The following is a 21682-nucleotide window of genomic DNA, read 5'->3' as shown; positions in this document are numbered from 1 at the left end:
CAGTCAACGGCCACCTACGTGCAGAGCTCACACACTCCTTTATTGCAGTCTGTGAACCAAAAGCAGGGGACTCCCTAGACCAGCTGATCCTTAGTGAACTTCACTTACCAGAACCTGTGAAAAGATGCATTCCTAAGAACTAGAAAGTGAATCAGTGGTCAGATATCATTAGCACAAAAAACACAGCAGAAGATAAACCTCCCTTCCTCCAAACTAAGGGATTAATGTCTTGTCATCTTCTAAACTGGAAGGTGAAATGTGTTCCACAGCTCGGAGGCAGATGTGCAAAGCAGTTGAGGCATGAACAAAGGAGAAATTAAGTTCAGATCTGAAACTGAATCTGCTCAGTTTATTGCAGTCACAAAAAAAAAGTATTCATGTTTCCAATTGTAAAATGAAAGAAAAGCAAATGAAGTCATTAAACCAAATTTATTTTGCAATAAGAAACAAACTGCCAAGATTCACTGAAATTCCATCTGCTTCCTGCTCAGCCTGCAGTATACTATGGATAAGATACTGACACTGATAGTAGTGCTGATTTCCTCCAATGAAGGAACAGAACACACAACAGGTCCTGAAAAAAGCATAAACATAACAATGCAGTGCAACAGTGACAGGGAATACACCATCATGGCTGGTCAGAGAGATACCTCTTGAGTCACACCACACATGCTGCTCATTTCCCAGAGCAGAGAATCACTTTAATTTTCTGTAGATTTAACCTCAGCTCTTCTCTTAGTAAAGCACCGTTCAGCAGATCAGAGTTCGAGTTCACTCACCTGTTTTCCCACAGACTCTTTACCAGCTCCCTTACATAACTCAGCTTGAATTTCCCTTCTTTCCCAGGCTGGTAAGTGTACTAGCATCCAGCTTATCACTTTTCCCTGACTGACCCTCTTGTACTCAGGGTAATAAACTCCATCAGCTGTAAGCCCCTCAAAGCCCACCTGAAATGGACTCCCTGCCTCCTGCTCATTCATACATTTTCTGTCATGTCAAATGCACATTTGCACATGTCCATCCCATCTCCCTGTTCTGAGCTGTCTAGCAATCAGCCAGTATAGCTCTGTACAAGCTTTTCTGCCCAAGGCATCAACTGTCAACACTTGGAACATACTTTTAACTGAGAAAACAACCACGAAATTTGATTTGAATCTTTAAAAAAGGAGTGTGGAAATATTCCCTTGGGTCTAAAGAGGCAGACAGGAGCCCATGGAGAAGTGAAAAATGAAAATTTAGGGGTGCTCATAAATAATGGAAGCTACATACCAGCAGCAAAGATGAAAATAAACAAGTTTTAAGGCTTGTTTTTACATGGACTGCAGGACAGCTACAGAAAAGTGAGCAATTATGACAAAGCTGCTGCAGAGCAGGGGATCTCCACGTTTCTAAGTGCTCTAGCAAGGCAATAAAATAAAACGGAGTGACTACACCAACAAGAAGGAAAGGTGAATGCACTTTCAATTTGCCAACTATGAAAAGGAGATGACTTCATCACATTTCTGTGAAAAAGCTCTCATGTTCATTTGTTTGTTTTATTCATTTCATTCTCCCCCCCAGCACACCCCCTGCACAGCCACACACCTTTAGATGCAGTACTTTAAAGGTTATTGTTTAAATACCAGGGAAAAAAGCAGAGAAAAATGGGAGAAAAGGTTGGGTCTTGCTGCTACTGGAATTAACAGCACTTCTTCATCAAATTCTTAATTTGGTAATTCCCTAACAAATATTCAGTTGGTGTAAATCTCCCAACTACAGAGAGGTTTCTCTTACAAGGGGCTAAGCCTAGACTCAGACAACTCTGGGCCTGGCATCAAATGAGTTGTGTTAAAAGGCTTAAGTGAAAGAAAATAAATCCATGTTTTCACTTCAACAACCTCTTTTTTGGTGTAAAAGAAGCCATTTGTGTCAGAGATGGAATCCACTATGCTAGACTGTAACTTGCCCTCCAGGGAGAAGAGGTCATCTGCCATGGGACTGCCCAGCATGGTCCCTCCTTCAAGAGGCAGATGAAGGAATCCGTGAGGCTTTGCCAATTCTACTCGGCACCTCTTTGCAGAAGGCAGCTGTACAGAACTCTGGAAGGTGTGATTTCTGGAGAGCAGCAGCATAAAGGGACTCCTGGCAAATTGCTGGGTAGTCTTGGTTCACACAAAGCTTCCTCTGGCCCCTATTCCTCCATGATTTTTACTCGAAGCTATGGATTGGCTGCTTTCCACTGGGTGGTAGGGATTAGAGGTTCTGTGTGGAAAACTACCACCCCACAGTCTTGCCTAGAAACACAGCCAAAGTGACCTAACTTGGAGAATCTGTGCTCTTACTCTCATCCTCTCCCTCATGTTGTCCAAGTGTAAGCTTACCGACCACTTAAAACATATAATGGACTCGAGGGAGCCTACAAAGAGCTCAGGTGGTCACCCATGAAACACTGCAGAAGAGGTGAGGCAAAGGAATATAAACTATCTGAACAGAGGAGTGACTGTGTGGGTCCCTTTTTCTTTCTAAGTTTGTGGCTCTTCTCTACTGTAACTTCTTGATTGTTCCTGTCCTTTTTGTCCTTGCAGAGGACTACTTTCAGAGCTGTCTCCACTTGCACCTTTCTGCCTACCACACAAACCATTTTCCAGCATAATCACAGAGCAAACATAACTGTCACCTGCACAAATGGAACATGAGAACATAAGAAATACACATCCCATATTTCAGACATTTGATCAAGGGGAGAAAAAGATCCATAAGCAATAGTAAAAATCCTCACTAAATTCATCTGCAGCTCATACTTGAGGGATCCATCTCTAGAGGGATCCATCTCTAGAGTCTCACCTCAGGAAAAGCCAGCACAGAGAAGTCTCGCTCCTGCCCCTCATGATTTATGGAATATGGGCAGATGATCCCCCCCTGAGTCCCTGAAACCCCATAACTAAAATAAACATCAGCCATTAAAGCGAGGATTAAATGCTTGGTGGATTCTTTATTTGAACAAACTGACATTACAAATTTTGTGATGCAGATGTTAAGTGTTAGTGTGAAGGCATAAGAGGCCATAAAACATGGGCAGAGGCCTGTCAGAAGAGTTTACATTGCAGGGAGCACACATAACCAAACTGCACACTATTTTAGGAGTCAGGTGTTCCCTGCCTGAGAGGTCAGAGGATTTCATGAGAAATATGAGCCAAAACAGTCAATCTACAACGCAGCACGTATATGCTGTGGGTGACTAGGCACAGGAGACATTGCTCTTTCCCAGTCACTTTGACAATGTATTACACAGTCTATCTGGGAAAAATGTCCACAAAATTCATGACTGTTAGGTGGGAGGAGGGCAATACACTCCCAGATCCCAAGTATAAAGTGGAAGTAACATTGCCTAAGCTCATTAGCTAGCCTTTATTCACAGGGGCTTGCCTTTCCTTAGCTAATCACCTGCAAAGGAACATCATCACATCACATTCTGCAGTCCAGCTGTCTGCAAAAACTTCCTCATAACAGCAAAAAATCCACAGTCTCTACTGTGCTCAGAAGCACAACAGAGCTCTTCTGAAGCCTCAGTAGAAAACTCCCTATGTTCAGTGCTTTTTATGGCAACTCAACAGATGTACAATTCCAGAGCAACCGCCCCAAATGACCTTTTCCTATTACACACCAAAAAGCCTGTCTAGCACTGTCTGGGTTTTGGCACATTCTTGCTGTAACTGCAGAGTCCCTTCCTGCTCCTCCTACCTGCCTTCCAACAGTATTTCCTAGACTCATCTAAAAAGCAACCTCTTCTCCTACAGCCTTCAACTTCTCTCTCTCCTGCTCTTTCCCTTTGTAATTTTAGCTACCTCATTCTAGCTAAACCTATTGAAAGTTTCTGGATGTGGTTCAACAAAAGCCACAAATAGAAGTAAAACTGCAGAGTCCTTTCTGCAAGACCAGATTTCTCCCTACAAGCTCTTTTTTTTCTCCCTGCCTTAAAAATCCTCTCCAATTCTTCCTCAGGAAACCCTCTGCTAACTTCCCTCCACCCATGACCCCTTTGATGCTTTTATGCACCCTCACATGGAGAGCTGCTTGTTTTCCTTCATTGCTCTTACTTTAGCAGCATAAAAAGGAATAGAGAGTACACAAGTGGGGCAAACAGCTACCCTTAGCTCTCCCTGCACCCCAAGAGCTTCTGGAGAACCTTTCATTGGTACTCATGTTAGGTGAGTTTTATTAGTTCCACTTAAAAGCAAAAATCATCACCTCTCCAAAGCAAAACAGAGAGAAAGAAAAAGGAGATTCTGCATGCAAACTGAACCTATGAATTCAAGAAAGGAACTTCTTTAGGTATATGCTTATTAGTTAACCTAAAACCATGTCAGTCAGAGACAGGGAAAGTTTGCTGAACTATCAAGAGAGAAAAGATGCCTTGAAGTTTCTCTGGTATCACTAGTAGGATACAAACACCTCTCAAAAGGCTTTCAGATCTGTGCTCAAAAGACCACTATGCATCTCTGACTCTTCAGCATTGCTGTTTAATCTAGGTGCTGCATCAATGTCAAAGAAATGCTCAAACGTAGCATAGCAACTTGATTTAATTTCAAATCAAGAAGGTAAGGTGTAAAGTGGAGCCCAGAAAGGAAGTAAAACAGACAGCAGCAGCAGGAGCATTGACATCTCAAGACCAGAGCAAAAGCAAAATGCAAACAGAATAGAGGCAAACTTCCTTCTCAGTTTGAACCAAGATGAAGGGGTGGTGGGTTGAAACACAGAGAAGAGTATCTACTATTTTAAAACCACATAATAAGAAATGTATACAGTTAAATCAATCTACTCCTCCTGTTTGGATGTGACAGCAGAGCTGCTTCCAACCCATATACTGAACAGCTCCTTCAAAAGGCTGACTGCACAGCAGCACCATGGTAGGTACCCACAAGGTGTACATCAGCAACCCTGTTTGCTCAGCCTGGAGATCCAGCTGCTCACTGTTAGAAGCAAGACAAATCTCAGCAGGCTTACAGATCTGAAACCTCCAGGATGGCAAAATATTTGCTGCAGAAGTCAGCCACCTAAAGAAGATGTGCTAACGCAGCCTGAGCTAAAAGAGCAGCCACAGATCATGGGAGATGTGAGATCCCCACAGGCACGTAAAGAGGGCCAGTTCAAAGTTCATGGCCACGGCCAGAAACTTTTCTTCACTCCCTTCTGTGGGCTCTGCATCCAAAGTTCTGTGCATTAGTCACCTTGCAGCTTTCATCCATACAACAACAAATAAATTGTTTCCAAAACTCTGACCCAGAGACTAAAAAGAAGCCACACTTAGCTCCAGAGCCCTTTCTCCACACAGATGCTTCCTTGTCACCTTTCCTGTGGCATCCACCTCGGAGTAGACAAAAGCAAGACTGAGGAAGGAAACTAAGAACAGACACTACTGGAGCTGCTGCCAAAGCCAGCACTCCCCAATCTATTTCCAGCTATGGGAGCATGGAGCACCCTTCACCTCTGTCAGGATACAGGACAATATTGTCCCTATGCACAGGTCTTTTACACCTCCAGTATAAAAGTCTGAAATCCAGGGGTTAGAAGTGGTTGCTCACTCAGATCACAGCTGATCACAGACTGAGAATTGTCCTCTCCTTTTTAATGCCTAATCCTTCAAAAGGGTTATGCATCTCCAATTTCTTTCTGACTAGAATAGCAGACAAATCATTGCACAACAGAATGATCCATTGCTCCCTAAACTGCCTCCCAACAATGTTTTGGTTTGGATTATTTTTACTTTTGGGTTTTTTTAGGGGTTGGGGATTTTCTTTGGTTTGGTGGTTTTGTTTCTTTAGTTTGCTTATTTTGTTTGGTTTGGTTGAGTTGCCTTTTTTGCATGTTTGAGTTTGGTTGGGTTTTTGTGTGTCGTGTTTGCTTTGTTGTTTGTTTTTTTTCTTTACACAGCCACTTCCATACCAAATCACAAGTTCTTGACTATTTATGTGGCACAGCAGCAAACCAGAACTTGAGACAGAAATCATGAACTCTGCTGCATCTCAAAACACCACAGAGGTTTTATTGCAAGTATTGTTAGCCAAGTTTGTCTGTGGCTTGGACACATCAGTTAAAACATCAATTTTCTGCACAACATACTCAGTCATCAACACAGCATGCACCAGGATTTTGCCTTTAATGTCTGGCCCCTAGCACAGCACAGGATGAGCACTATGATCTGTCTGCTCACTGCTCAGTTTGGCAGCAGAATTCCAAAGATTTCCACCTCATGAACTATGTCCACTCATCTACTTTTGTGAGGACCCCTTCACTGTAGGCCTTCCAGCCCTCTAGAAAGGACTCATTCATGTAAGACAGTGAGACAAGACAATTTAATGTTACAGAAAGTAGGCACAGTGAGCATGGCTTAATGGCAAGGCTGTTAAAGTTGGAATGCTCTGCCACTGCCTCTTGGGCTCTGTGCTTCCATTTCTCACCTTGTATTCAATTTGCTCTTTTAGTAGGTGTAGAATCTCTGAAGCTAAATTGATTTCCTATGTTTGTGACAGACACACAATGATCTCAACTTGCCTGGGGCCACGGGAGAAGATCCTGTTACATCAACACAATTAGGTCCGAGTGATAAGACACACAAAGATCCCAGCTTGTTTGGGCCACGGAAGAAGATCCTGTTACACCAACACATTTAGGTCCAAATGATAAGGAGTGATGTACATAAGACTCTGAACTCAGACTCCTCAGATCACAAACTCAGCAGATCTGTGTGCAATCACAAAGCACAGTACTAATCCACTTCAGAGTTTTCAGGACTACCAATGCTTGGCTGCAGTTAAACTGTGGGAAATGGCATCACTGGCCTCCAGGCTTAGCTTATTTTAAGGACTCTTTAGCAAACATACTTAGTTTGCAAAGTTTTGACAACTGCCAGCCCTACCAACCCATCTGGGGCTTTAGCAGCCAAACTCCAATTGCTTCTGCTGAGGTTGGAAGAGCTCAGGGACTCACCAAACCAGGGGCTTCTCACCTACAGCCTGACCTCACCATTTCACCTCCTTGAAAGCAGGGCAATTTGCTATGGTGTTCTTCAATAGCCAGTAAAGAATATAGGTTCGTCTCCCATAACTGTGCTGGCTCAGCTGGACCAAGTGCATTACAAAGTGACGTACTGGTTATTTTTTATCCCTCATGTACACAGGCATGTCAAGAACAGCCCAGAAAGAAATTGGCAGTTTACAGAGCAACTTTTGGGTCCAAAGTCTCTTGGTACCACTGTCAGTTCAGAGTTAGTAGGCCTAACTGGAAAGAAAGAATCTGAGAGTCAGAGGTTATAGTCTCAGTGACCTCTAATTTTCTGTGCCCTCAGTCCTGGATTCACCATCTGGGACATCTAAGACCTATCCCTAATAACTGCAAATTGCTTCAGTGGAAGCTCAGGGCTTTCAAACAGAAGTGAAACCTGCCCCAAACCATTCACATCTTGGCCACACAAACATGCAGGTGCCTAACACTTGGTAGCTTTTATAACAAAGATCCCAGGAGATCTGCTGTTGGTCAAAAGTCACACAACAGTAGGGGCTGAGGCCAACAGTCCCAGTTCCCAACTCTTAGCTCTATCCCTGAGCTACGATTTATGGCAATAAGGAAAAAACCCAAGACAGCTACAAGGTAAGCAATGCACCTTACTCTCCTTGGAGACACCTGTCTGCCTCCTCAGCCAGAAGGAACACTGGACTACCTATGAGCACCCTGAGACAAGGACAGTGTACATCACATAGGCTGGTTCACTACCACCTGCCAGTGTAGAGTCCATCAAATTCCATTGGAAACTACCACCATGACTTATTAGGAACCAAGCAAAGAAGCCTCTCAGCTCCACTGCATGCAGCAGCTCTAGGAGGGGAAGCAATCTATATACTACACATATTTGCATGTGCTCTTCTCGTTTGGTCTCTTCTGCACCTTGGCAGTCAAGGAAGAAGAAACTGGAGTTCCTCCTGCTCCACATCATCCATGCTGCACTCATGCTGAGGGCTTCATCCAGAACAGACTGACAACCAAACCTCGCTTGCCACATAGGACGCTTGGAAGTGGTGGATTGCTCCAAAAGGCTGCTGATTATCAGCCATAAGGAAACAATCACACAGGGAAAACTCAGGCTCCCTGTTTGGAAGACCAGGGACCTGGAGAAACCAAGGGATTTATCCACACAAGTGAGATACACTCCCATGGGCAAAGTGCTGAATTTCTGACACAGGAAATGCTTCTCTACTTGCAAACACTTCATTACATTACATCTTCTGCATGGCCTATTGCTGGAATCCTTGCTTTAATTCTTCAACAGATGCTTCCTAATATGGACTAACACAGGTTGCATTACAGCTGTCTATTTTTAGTGCACATGGTTTTTTGGCCGTAACAACTGCTATTGCAAGCCAAGCCAAACCTGCAAGAGTAAAACACAGCTAGGAGACAATGATTAAAGATGGGGAAATGCAATGCAGCAGTAACATGTGTTGAGGATTTATACCTGTTGGGGGAAAGCATTCCCTGCACTTGATACCTGCGTACTAGCACTTACTTAAATTGTTACCAGCTTTGACCAATTGCTAAAACAGGTTGAGAAGCAACTATAGAGAGAAGCAGCAGCACATTGTTCTTTTGTGAATTAAAATGCTGATCTTTCTGTTTTTTTCACTATATACTTCTTATTAGCATTAAATGAAATCCAGTTCATTTAAAGTGACAAAAGGGCTTAAAGCAAACCTACACTTAAGAGTAATTCACAAAGTCTGTATCATAAACATGAAATAACAGCCTTCCCTCCAAAGACAAGCTGCTCTCTCTCATGCTCCTGGACTGTATTTCATACCAAATCTCTTCTATGTAAGGAGACTTTAATACATCACTGGAGACCTTTGGAAAAGTTATAGCAGACCTTATTTTTCCCAAAGAAATTGCATGGTTTATGACATGGTTAGAGGAGATCCCTGTGCTTTCATAACAGGGTTTGATTCTGTCTTTAATACTGATATTTTCTCTCACCAAGAAAAACTGAAGTACTTTTCTCATGCATAGACTTTGATGACACAGGAAAATTGCAAAACATGTGACCAGATCTCAGCAAATGAAGTAAACTACTCGTTCCATTTATTGGAGTGTGGTGGGTATTGTGATGTGCAAACAGCTTTATCATACACATTACAAGGTTACAGAGAGACAGTGCAATGAAAGAAGCCATATCTCAGGTGTTTTCTATCCCCATTCTTAGCTAAAATGGATTAAAGGAGATAGTACAGATGCCCCTTAGTCCTCTCTGGTCTGCCCACTTCTTCTCTGCCATAAGCTCCTCCTGCGGCATCAGAGACTGGTGGGAACCACAGAAACTTCCAAATCACAGGTTGGCCCTGCAGCAACATTGTCCCCACAAAGAGATCTGAGCAGTACTTATGCAGGTCTAAGCCAAACCTGAGGACACTGCAAAAGTCATGTACGGTGCATTAAAGTAGAGTTCTTCCCACTTGGCTCATCCATAAAGACATTCTTACCTACACCTATAAAAACTCCAAACCGAACTCCCAACAGCCCTACCTTCTCTCCAGAAAGGCCACTGGGCTAGGAACTTTGACAAGAAACTTGTCAGACTTGTTCATTAAAATCAGAACTCTGTGTGACAGCAGATGTGTGTGATAGCTGTACTCCAGATGCAGCCTAGTGTCTAAGGATGAGACCTGAAGAAGTGTCTCACATCACTGCTGTGAAGCTATTTCCCATGCTCCTAATGACACCATGCTTCAGAGCAAGTGAAACCCAACCTTTCCTTCCTTCCCCTTCACAGAATATGCACCTGGAAACCTTTTAATAGTTTTTCTGTTTGCCTCACAGAGGCTCATGTTCATGCCTGAGCAGAAATGTGCATTGTGACTTGAACTCTTTCTCTGCTGGATGACAGGTGATAAAAATAATACTATACACATATCGTATGACTAACAATAGCACCTGGGCCATGGTGATGGGATCTGTCCTCTGCTGCTGGAGCACTTCAGAATTTAAACAAAGGAATTAAGGCATCAGCCCTGAATCCACAGACCTAGGACTTTTTTTAACCCATTAGTAGGCACTTTGAGATTCAAATCTCAAAGATCCAGTCATGCAAGATCCACAGTACCTTCCTATTCCTGACTTGCCAGATTAATCCTCTTACGTTGATTACTCCAGGAGAAACGCAGCTCCCACAAAGTTCTCCTGCAGCTCTAAAAACAATTTTAAGTGCTGTAAGACATGTTGTGCCACTTAGACTGAAGGAGCTGGTTTAGAGATTTTAACAGCCACTTATGAAACCAGACTGCCAGCATTACCTAGCCCCAAGGAACTGTTCAGCTCAGTTTCCTTCTGCCGCAGCTGAGGTCTGCAAGGAAAGGACCACACTTGCGGGTGAAACACAAGAGAAGAGCTCTGTGCTCTGTGTCCCCTCAGTTGTGTTGACATGTGGCATTTCATTATAGGTCCATTTAGCTTTCTTAAAATGCTTTCCCCCTACAAATACTCAGACAAGTCATTCCACATCACTATGTATCTTTGTTTGCAATCAGTTAAGTTCATCTATCACAGGATCGCTGCAAAGTGGATTAAAGGAGATAGTACAGATGCCCCTTAGTCCTCTCTGGTCTGCCCACTTCTTCTCTGCCATAAGCTCCTCCTGCGGCATCAGAGACTGGTGGGAACCACAGAAACTTCCAAATCACAGGTTGGCCCTGCAGCAACATTGTCCCCACAAAGAGCAGCTCAGCCCTGATCCAATTCTTATGACACCATCAACAACTACCATTAAAAACTCAGCATCTGATGCTTTGTGTCTTCTTTGAATCCCAAATAACCCCAGATCATGCCAGGTATTGCTGAATTACAAAATGTTAAGAGGAAAAATCTCTTTAGAGGAGTCTCTTCTATGTTCATAAAATAGAAAAAGAGCAAAGGACTGGAAAAAGCCCCAGAATGGCAGCTTTGGGCTTTGAAAAATACTTCTTCTGGTTCATATTTACATAGATGTGTATTTTTCTGTCTACATTGTTTTACAATACAGGATGTGTATCTAAGATGTTTAGCATGCAAATATTTCCCATCTATTTACAACCTCCTTTCCTGCCAAGTTGCAGCCTGCATGAGCCAAATTATAAGCCAGTGAAAAACAGCCTCTAGTACAAATCTGATCAGTCCGTCACTCTGCCAGTGTTGGTGAGCACCATAGCAAAGAGACCTTTTCCCAGGAGAAACTCTGCAAGCTTGCCCCTAGATCATCATCATTTCCACACAATTTCATTAGGAATGGATCTTTTGTGTGTCAGAGAGGATTAATTTTTTTTGTTTCTAAACTCCTTGTGCACAAAAGTTAATCCAAACCAGACAGGAGTCAATTAGGTCGTTAACGTGCTAAGCCTATTAACAGCCATGACTTACATTTCTTCCCCACAACAATGGAAAACATTCAGGAGTCTGCTTTTAAGTGGCAAAGCCCATGAGCAATTTCATTATTTTATGACAGGGCTACCTGGAGTGGTGGCTGTTTGCATGAGCAAGCAGCACTCCCTGTTGCACAGCAGCTGGGTGCTCTGCTCCCTTTTCAGCACAGCTAGCCTGCAGTTAACTGAAACAATCAGCACCCAAAGGACACAAATTCTGGTCCCAGCTGTTTTGCAAACTCCTGTGTGATCCCTGGGCAAGGCAGGGAATCTCAAAATGCTAGACTTTCTACACCTGCCTATTGGGCAAGCAACTACAGCTATCCTGGTCCCATATAGGAGTCAGAGTCAAATCCAGTCCTAGCTTATCCTCCAGAGTAGCATAAGGAGAGAAAAAAAAAATCCAGTGACAGAACAAGATCCAGTCTTCAAGAAATTCTGTATCAGACTGTCAACCTCCTGCTTGCCTTGGGACTCGCATACACACTCAGCCCATGTGGCTTGGCCACCACCTTTGTGTGAGATGAGCCAGAGTGTGTAGGTGTTTGCAGGTGTGCTTTTAACCCAACAAACATGAAGAACTTCAATGACAGTGAGAGTGGTGAGACACTGGAATGAGTTGTCCAGGGAGGCTGTGGGTGCTCCCTCCCTGGAGGTGTTCAAGGCTAGGTTGGATGAGGCCTTGAGCAACCTATTCTAGTGGGAGGTGTCCCTGCCTATGGTAGGGGATTGGAACTGGATGATCTTTGAGGTCCCTTCCAACCTATACCATTCTATGATTCAATGACTGTTTGCAGCAGGGAATTCCAGTTCCTCAGACTGACTGTGGATTAGGAACCTAACAGACACACAATTAATCATACTGACACACAGTGTTAAGGGCAATCACATCATGTCAGATCATGAGTCCACCTAGCCCACACCATGAGGTCACCTGATTGTTAATCACACCTGGGCCAACCTGAGAGGGATAAAGCTTAAAGAGAGAATCATATTAACCATGTGGGTCCATTCACATTGCCTTCTGGACAAAGCACAGAACAGCAGCATGCAGTGGGTGCTCAGACGCCTTCAGGAAGCAGTGGGTGATACTGGAAACACTTTTTTCCAGTGCCCCCTTTTAGTGTCTTAGTTTTACTGTTCCTGTACCTTGGTACTCACTCACCTCCTCTTTCTATTTATGATCCCATGTAATTACCCAGTGTCACCACAATTCCCTTTCCTTTAGTCCCTCTTCTCGGAGTGCGAATTTTAGCTCTGCAGCCTGACCGTATACAGAAGGTTAAAAGGTTCAGTGGCAAAAGGAAGAGGCAGATTTCCTGGACTGATTTGGGTTCAATTCAGCCTCTAAGTAATGGCTGTCTTATTTTACAGTGTGAGAATTTTGTAATGCATTTTCTATGAACACGGTGCTGCAGCACCTACACGACTTGGCAAGGAAATCAGAGCAGTGCTCAATTCTGATGTTTCCTCTAAAAGAGACATAGGGGATCTGTAACTCTAACCAGAGCCAAGATTTCATACTCAGAGAATCAAAAAAAAAAAAAAAAAAGACTGGCTTAGCCTGAACCCACAAGAATGATAAACTCACTGAACTACCAAGAGCTCAGCTCCACACTGGAGAAAAGAAAGGCCTTGGCTACAGGATTTACCCATGAGCAGTGCCAGCTAGGAGGCAAACCTTTGAGAAAACACAGGGCATACCTGGTGGTACACAAGCTTGGTTAAATACAAAAAACAAGAGACAGAGACAAACTTTAAGTTCATAGCTACCTCTTCGGGTCAGTTCCTTCAGACCACTGCTTCAACAGCTGCTCCCAGTGAGGAAGTCCTTTGTGCCTCCCCCCTACTGCCACACCTCTGTATGTCAAACAGCAGCACTGGTTCCTCACCAGCCAACTATTGCCTCTTTATGTAGTCTCACTCTCGGACCCTTTAAACCTGCTAGTCCTGCTTTTCATTTCGTCCCTCTGGTAGCCCAGCAGAAGAGCACAGACACCTTGACCCACCTCCATTTCATAGGCAGTCCATCCAGTAGCAGACAGGAGGTGGAATATTGGCAGGGTAAAGGGGCACGAGAAGATTACAAAGAACAGAATACAGAGACACACTAAAACCTAAAGGAGAGAGATTTCACAGATCTCAATAGAAATGCCCTCTATGCAACCCACCCAGACAGATTTCCAGAAGGAATAAAATCCATTTGCTCCACAGAAGCCTGTTTGGCTTCTAAAATGGGAGAAGATAGGATACGATCAGTGAGCAGTCAGACATTTTCTCTTGAAAAAATATAGGGAATCTATCAATGGCTGGTTTATTATTAACACCAAACAGGAAAACTCCACTCAAATGAAAAGGCTGCAATACAACTGCCTCTTTTCAGGGTTTCAGCTGCTAAGCATTAGAACACCAGCAAGGTTTGAAGAGTGTGTCCTGGGAGAAAAACACAGTAAATCTACCAATCTTCTGTGGTGCCTTGATTGGAGGAAGGTGAAAGACAGGAGGAGAATAATGACAGGAGATCATCACTAAAGGACTGGATCTCCTTACTATCAGTCTCCTGTTCCAGTGGGGACTCTGCAGCTTAAAAATCAGATCCACAATCATCACTCACTTTGCTGGGTTTTGGTGTTGATTATAAAAAACTACTTTAACACTGTTACTCTGGGTCACAGCCAAAGACTGACCACTGGGGACACAGAACCAGAACCTCACATAGCTGTGGAGACCCAGAGGATTTCAGCCCAGGATCATGCCACTGGCAAGGTGTGTCAGCATGACACTGGAAACTGAACCCAGAGCCTTAGAGAATGTCTACTATTAACTGCCAGGCATAATTAAAACCTCAATCATTGCCATCTCTTAGGAAGCTGGCTCACCTTCCAAGCCTTGTTGTACCACAGACACCACTGAAGTAATGCACTTCACATTGCTGAACTATTTAAGCAAACAAGCACTAGAAATTGCTTCAGAGGTTGTTGTATGGCCCAGAATATCTTCACACATGCAAGACACATCTGCATTTCAGCTGCTACTCTATCCACAGCCAGTGTAACAGCATGGCAGATGAAAACTACTCAAGCACTCCACCACCTAATTTGCACAGATCCCTGCTGTCACACTGCTAGCTCCAGTGTGAAGTTAGCTTAGGGAGAGCTGTGTGAGCTGCTGTCACATTTTTGACTCCCAGACCTCAAGCCTGCATTCACAGAGATCCAAGGAAAGCCAAGTATCTTAAAAGCTTCTTTGCAGTCTCCACAAGCTCATTTCCTCCAACTCAAGGCAAGAGAAAAATGTTTATCTCACCAAACCTTAAAGCAAACAATCTAGGAGTTTTCACTCAAAGAAACAAAAAGCCATACAGCTTCAGTTTGGTGAGTCAAATATCAAAGAGAAAAAGCAGCATCAAGTTCCTAGTTAGAAACTTTACCTTGGTGAGCTACTTATGACAGTTTCAAATGCACAAGAACACATATAAAAGCAGTTAAAATAAAAATGAAGTCTGCCCAGTTGCCCTGATATAGTCTGTTATGGCTTGTGTGCTCTGCTACACCGAAGTACAAATGGTGACATGTGAGAAGCTGAAGAGGAAAGTAGAATGTTTTACAAATGAAATGGTGCATCCCTTTCCCTTTGCAGTTATCCTTTCATCCTGTTTTGAGCTGCATCCCTGGAGCTGGACTCCACAGAAAATGCTTCTGATTAAATTATATGCAAGTGTCTGAAGTGACACTTTGCAGCCTCTGAAATACAAGGCACCTTCCTGGCACAGCTGTAGCAGAACAGTGAGATGCAAGAGCACTCCTCATCACTGACTCCAGCATCAAAATCTGAGTCTTTACTAAAAGCATTGTGAATACCTTCTGGAGAGCAATCACACTGCAGGGTTAAAGCAGAAGTTCACTGGGACCCGTCATGAAGTTTCTCTCCTCACAAACTGAATGCTACAGCACACATCCCAGCAGCTTTTATATTTGTGATGTGACTCCTCCTGCCTGAGGTAGCAGAAGGATTCATTAGCACATGCTATTTTTCACTAGCTGCAGCTGCCTGAACACTTGACTTACAAAATACAGACATATCTGGCAGGACAACAGTTCAAAACATAATTGCATACTCATGCCTGTTTTCTCTGGAGCCACTTTAAGCTCACCTGCTACAACCTTGCAGTGCTCATCAGGAATGTGGGACTTCATGGGATGGCTTGATTTTGTGGATCGTCTGCGCCTGATGAAGTGTTCTTTTCCACTAAATGAGGTCTCTGATGCATTCACTGGCTGGATTAGCATGTGCTCTGATCCAATTTGGATATAACCAACCTGTCCACAAAATAGAACAAGAAAAAACCCATCAATGTGGTATCCTAACCTTGTCTATCAACCCAGTCCGAATGAATCTAGATCGTTTCACTGCAATCATTTGCAGCATGAGGAAATGAAAAGTGACTGTGATCATGCTCAGTCTGCAAAATGCAGACTGAAGAACTTCATCTGCTTCACATATTTGTCTTTTATATCACTGACAACTGTTTAGAAACACTGTGCACTGTACACATATAAAGGGAAGGTGGGGGGTACCTGTCAACACCTCTCCTTTTTCCCTTCTTTCTCTCCCTCCGCCTAAAGCACACTGGCTGGAGGCAGAAAGACATGAGGACAAATAAATCCCACTACCAGAAATCCTTTCACAATCACCTTTCCAGCTAGAATTACTTTGTTATTAAATGGCATTTACTATCTCAGCAGAGCCAAGAGGTGAGATTGGCTGCAAAGAGGAGACCACCTCTCCTGCAGCATGTATAGCGCTCTTGCAGACAGCACGCAGAGATGCTGGAAATATGACCTGCAGGGTCACTCACTTTTTTGTGTGTGTTTGTGTGTGTGTGGACTAAATGCCTCCTCTTGACTACAATAGGGGTCACACTGCTCTCCCTGTAAGCCCTGGGCTGGGTTTCAGAGGTCAAACCAAGAATGGACTGTTGTACCTTCCCAGTTACAAGATCTTCCCCTATCCCTGGAAAAAAGTGGCACAAGGAAGGCAAAGACTGACTGTGGAGCAGACTCCATAGGCTACAGGATGAAGCACTAAACCTCTGCCTTTCTTGCACCAAGTCCAGACCTTACACTAGGGCTGGCAAAACACCTTTGGAAGGCAGCTTTTGCCCCAAGAGAACCCTCCTCTGCTTGCAACCCAGAGTCTTCAAGGGTTCTTTTTTATGCCTTTTCCACTCCTTTTCTGGCATGAAAAGAGTGAAAGCAAAGATAGCACCTTAAAACTTAACAAACCCTCCAGGTTTAGTAATCAACACTGAGGTTATAACACGCTGGAGAAAGTGAATACATACAGCAAGGGCTCCTTACTTTGAATTGTACTAATCCAGTGGTTATTTGTACTGCAATTAAAAGTCTCAAAGTATGGCTCTTTGCCACATACTGCCCTGAAAGCACTCTTCAGCTTCTACTGCTAGCAACAGAAGGCCTCACCTGGCCTGCCAGGAGGCATCTGACTGTGTTCATGGCACACCTTGTAGGTAAATGAGCTTACCAGGGGGTCCTGCTAGGTTGCATGCCTACAACACCCATCCTACACAGAAAAAGAGAGATTGGACCTATTTTTTCTTGCACCCCCACCCCATGTTCTGTGCCAGCCAGGCAACCATCCAGATAAATGCTCTGCACGTACATGCAAATGCTGTATGTTCAACAGCTGACTCTACTAATATGATTTATAATATACATTACACACATACTGTATATTGTACATTTCCACACCTCCCTGCCAAATTCAGTCCTCACGTACACCCAGGAAATCCCTTTGGCCTAGTATTTCCAGCAAGAGGAATTTCTGCTAACAGAAGCAGAAGAATTCAAGCTGAGACTGGGAAAAAGTTTTTCACTGAGAGAGTGGTCAGGGACTGGAATGAGCTGCCCAGGGAGATGGTGGAGTCATTGATCCTGGATGTGTTTAAGGGTCATCTGGATGCAGTGCTTAGGGATATGGTTTAAGGTGAATCTTGAAGAGCTCCAGGTTGGACTTGGCAATCCTGAGGGGCTTTGCCAATCTGGATATTCCTTGTGAAACAAGAGCTCTCCTCTTTTTGATGGCCATACTAACTGAACAAGAGTCAGAGGAATCCTGGGTTGCTGATCTTGAAAGGGCACTTGGGAAAAAAAAAACAATTAAACCAAATGAAAATCAGTATCAAGGCTGCAAAGCACGGCAGGAGCAATTAGCCCACTCACTCTACAGAGACAAGAGACATCCCTTTTGGGGTCTTTCAAAAGAAACCTTGTTCTTGGGGCAAGGTCACTGACTATAAAATGCATTGACTCCTCCCAGAAGGGCTCCCCTTGGCAAAGAAAAGCAGATACCAGTTCTTGGCCCTACAGAATGCATTCCAGCCTACAGGACCCACTCTGCCCTGGTGTTTCCTAAAGGGCTTCTTCATTTAAGTTAAAAGTTGGGCGTTGTCAGAGTTGTTTCAGAGACAGCAAAAGCTCTGGTGGGCTCTAGTGACTTACTCTTCCAGCCTCCTTTACCATGTTCTCCAATACTTCCCCTCCCTGTTCCAATTTTCCAGCTGGGAGGTAGCCCCAGCCTCCTTTTTTAATATGGGTTTTAATTATTTAGAAGAAGGGTTGTAAATCTGGTGCCATGGTACTAAAAGCCACACCAGAGCTCCTGAAAGACTGCCAACCATTTCTCTTGGTGCCAAAAATATGTAAGAAGAAGTCAGTTTCATCACCACCCGACATTATCCCAACTTTCTGGCATCAAGTGTGAAAATAATTTAAACCACTGGAAAGGACTTATGTTTCACATTTGCTTTGGAATTGTGAAACCTATGGAGGGGGAGAGCCATGCGTCTTCACCCTGGAATAGGTTAAGAAGCAATCTCCAGCTTAATCTGACAAGCCAACTACAGTTTCAAGCAAGAAGGATTTGCAGGATAGGGCCTGTAAACTATTCCTAGGGAGCTAAAATTTTCCCCAAACTTGCCAGTTGTGTTCTAAAGAGTCCTCAAATCTGCTGGCCCAGACAAGATCTTTTGGATGTGGTTAACTTGAATACTTGGGTCATGATTTTGCCTTTTCTGTAAGAAATGCATTCCTCATGTTGCCTCCCTCAAATCCTTCAACTACCAGATACTACACTCTGCTAATCTCTGCAGGAGATACCACACATTGGCACTACGCTTCCCTGCTCTAGTCTGTATGATGTTCAGGGAGTGCAGAAACCTGGATTTTGAAGATAAAGAAGCAAAGCAGAAGACCATGTAACTGTCAGAGCTGTTTTCCCCACATCTCTGGAAATCATTCCAATGAAGTAAAATGTTTTGGAGCGGCTAGTTCACCTTTACCTGGAGAGATCTATATCAAAAGCTCCCTTCTTTCCCCATGCCAGACCCCAGTATTGCTTGGTGTCTGGGAGACATCAGCCACACCACCCCAAAGCACCTGAGATACAGAAGTCATCAGGAGCCCCAGAATTCAGGAGTGTGTAAATATTCAGCATCATCTGCATTATAAGTCTAACCTGGACTCTACAGTTAGCTTGCCAGGACCATAGAGCTGACAGAATTCCACAGCTCAGCCAACAGGAAAGACTGGAATGAATTCAGCCTCCAAAAGAAAGCAACCAAATTGAAAAGTTGATTAAAATAAACAATAATCCACACTTCCCACTACAGCCCCACTCACCACTGGGCTTAACAGTGGCCACAGCTTTCATATTAGGGATATTTCACATCCTTACTTTAGAAGTCAGCTCAGCATTGCTCACTAGCAAAGAAACCCCAGTTCTCCAAACCACCAGACTATTCTCTACCCATTCTCCTTCCCATTGGAGCTTTTCTCAGGCTAAATGACAGCAGGGAAAGGTCCTCAAACTATATCACTGCAGTAACATGCTAACAGGACTGCTGGAGCTGGCACTTCAGCAGCATTTGTAATCACATCGTCCTGCTTCACTGACTTCACTCTCCTGTCTCTGTCCCCTGGAGGAGCTACAGCAGCTCAAGGGCTAACTCTGGACTTGAATCCAAACCATCAACTTTCTCTGCACATGGTTCTGGACCTTCCCACATGTTAATACTCTCCAACTGTTACACTGCTTTTCCAGCCCTTTTTATTTTTCACAACATCTTTGAAGGAGATCTGTGAAATGCTGAATCTTTAACAGATTTTTCTTCTGCTCTTAAGTGTTCATTAGTTACACACACATGGACATGCTGAAAAGGGAACAGTTTTAAACATCTGACAAATTCCATCCCCTTCTCAATTTCTCAACACTGTAAATCTTAGTTTAACCATTTCCTCAAAGTTAAAAGGAAGCTAATATTTAAAGTGAAGAACAAAAGCCAAGAGAGTTTCATAAACTTCACGTGGTTTTCAGTCTTGTCCTTATTAAACAGCTTTAAGTTAGTTGTTATTTACAAGTGAAATTTGAGCAGATGTAAAACAAGAGTTTTAAATTAAGTCTTGCTCCAGTGTCATTTCAGTGAGACATTTCAGGGCTCTGAGCAGCCTCATCCAGTTGAAGATGACCCTGCTCACTGCAGGGTGGATTAAATGGCCCTTAGAGGTCCCTTCCAACCCAAACCATTCTATGATGCCATGATTTCAGGTTTATACTCAGTGTAGAGAGCAGATCACACCCAGAAGTATCTGACTGCACCTCTGTTCCAGCCTCCTCACACCTAAACAAGGAAACCACCACATGCTCTCCCCTTTTGTCCAGCATGGAAAGGGAAAGCAAATCCCAGCACACAGAAACCCAGCATGGTAGTTTTAAGAGGTTTAACTCTTCAGCTCATGGACCTGCTATGGATAAATGCCAGACAGCTCTTTTCCCAGACAAGAGAATTCAGCAGAGCTGAAGATTTCCTCAGGGGAAATGGTATCATTTTATAATCCCAGCATGTCTGCACTGCCCTGCTTCCCTTAACAACAGAGGCTCCTGCAGTCACCTGAAGGGCAGCACTGCCCTGTTACACACAGAAAACAATGCAACTGGACAGGGACTGATCTCACCTAGCTTCAGACATCTGCTCTAAACCAGGCACCATTTCCTTCTACAGTTATTGAAGAAAGGCAAATGCCTGCAAAGTGACAATTCACCAATTTAAAGTATCAATGAAACAGGACAAACCATGAGGGGAAGAGCTCTTTGCAAGTGCCCATCCTCTTCCCCAGCCCCAGCCTTAAAAACAACAGATTGTGGCTTCCAGTATTCGCCTCCTCTTTTTCCCAAGTAGCTTTATCACTAGGAGTTGAGTTACTGCTCCATCCCTGGATGCTGCAGTTCAGCCTATTGAGGTTTTTTGCCTGCCTGACCTGATACTGGAACTCAAACCACACTGAGACATCCAGTTAGTGAGTAGTCACCTACACCCACCTGGCAATCAGTGGGACTTCAGAGACTAGAAGAAGCTGCACATCCAGTGTCCTTATTTGCCAAAGCTTGTCTACATCTACACCCTCACAATGTTTGTGGGTAGTACCAAGTGAAGAGGACATACCAGAATGAAAAGCCACCTTTCAGAACTGATTCAACAAGCTGGAAGATTCTGGTATAGGTGATCCTACTCTGGCAGGGAGGCTGGACTAAATGATCTTTCGAGGTCTCTTCCAGCCCCTGACATTCTATGGTTCTGTGATTCCTCTACCAGGAGTTGAGTGAGGCTTAACAAAGATAAGCATGCAATAAATTTGGAAGAAAAGAAGTAATTTCCAAGTCATGCTCATTCTGCAGTATACAACCAGGAAAAAGTCTTCCCAAGGAGCACGGGGCCCTGCTCCTCTCTCTCTCTTATCTTGGGTCTGCAGGGCTGATAAACTACGCTAGGACTCAGAAAAGGCATCACTGCAGTCACAGCACAAACACATGGTGCTGAAAGGGCCTCCTCTGCTGTGTTCTCCAATCTTCAACTGAGAAAGCACTACAGAAGGTAACACTGCTCTACCAAACTTTGCTAGAGAGGGTAAGAGCAGCAACCCACAATCTGAAATTGCACCTGAAAGCAGTAGATGAGCAGGTCTGAGAGGTACCAAGCAAACTGGAGAAAGACCTAATCTATGTCATCTAGGAATTGATCTCAGAAGCAGAGATCTTAGTCAACTACACAACTCAACTCAAGGTAACATACACTGTGGCCTTACAAAACTGGAACGTCCCCCCCCAAAAAGAGGCAAGTTCCTGTACTGCTTACTGTCTTCTGGTGTTGGTCAGATGAGCTGCAGAACTTTACTCCTGCCTGTGTCTCC

General features: G+C 43.8%; 1 protein-coding gene across 3 annotated transcripts in view; it reads right to left on the bottom strand.

Annotated features, from left to right (window-relative positions):
- Positions 1 to 21682, bottom strand: part of ADAMTS17 (ADAM metallopeptidase with thrombospondin type 1 motif 17) — a 184500-nt gene that overhangs the window by 158239 nt on the left and 4579 nt on the right. For all 3 annotated transcript variants that reach the window (XM_064158003.1, XM_064158005.1, XM_064158002.1), the window contains one exon: positions 15571 to 15736. In XM_064158003.1, the coding sequence (XP_064014073.1) occupies positions 15571 to 15736 (166 nt within the window). The remainder of the gene's footprint in view (positions 1 to 15570; positions 15737 to 21682) is intronic.

The sequence above is a fragment of the Pogoniulus pusillus genome, chromosome 17, assembly GCF_015220805.1.
Source record: "Pogoniulus pusillus isolate bPogPus1 chromosome 17, bPogPus1.pri, whole genome shotgun sequence".
Lineage (NCBI taxonomy): Eukaryota > Metazoa > Chordata > Aves > Piciformes > Lybiidae > Pogoniulus > Pogoniulus pusillus.
Note: the sequence above shows the minus strand (reverse complement) of the source record. Positions and strands in the feature narration are given on the sequence as shown.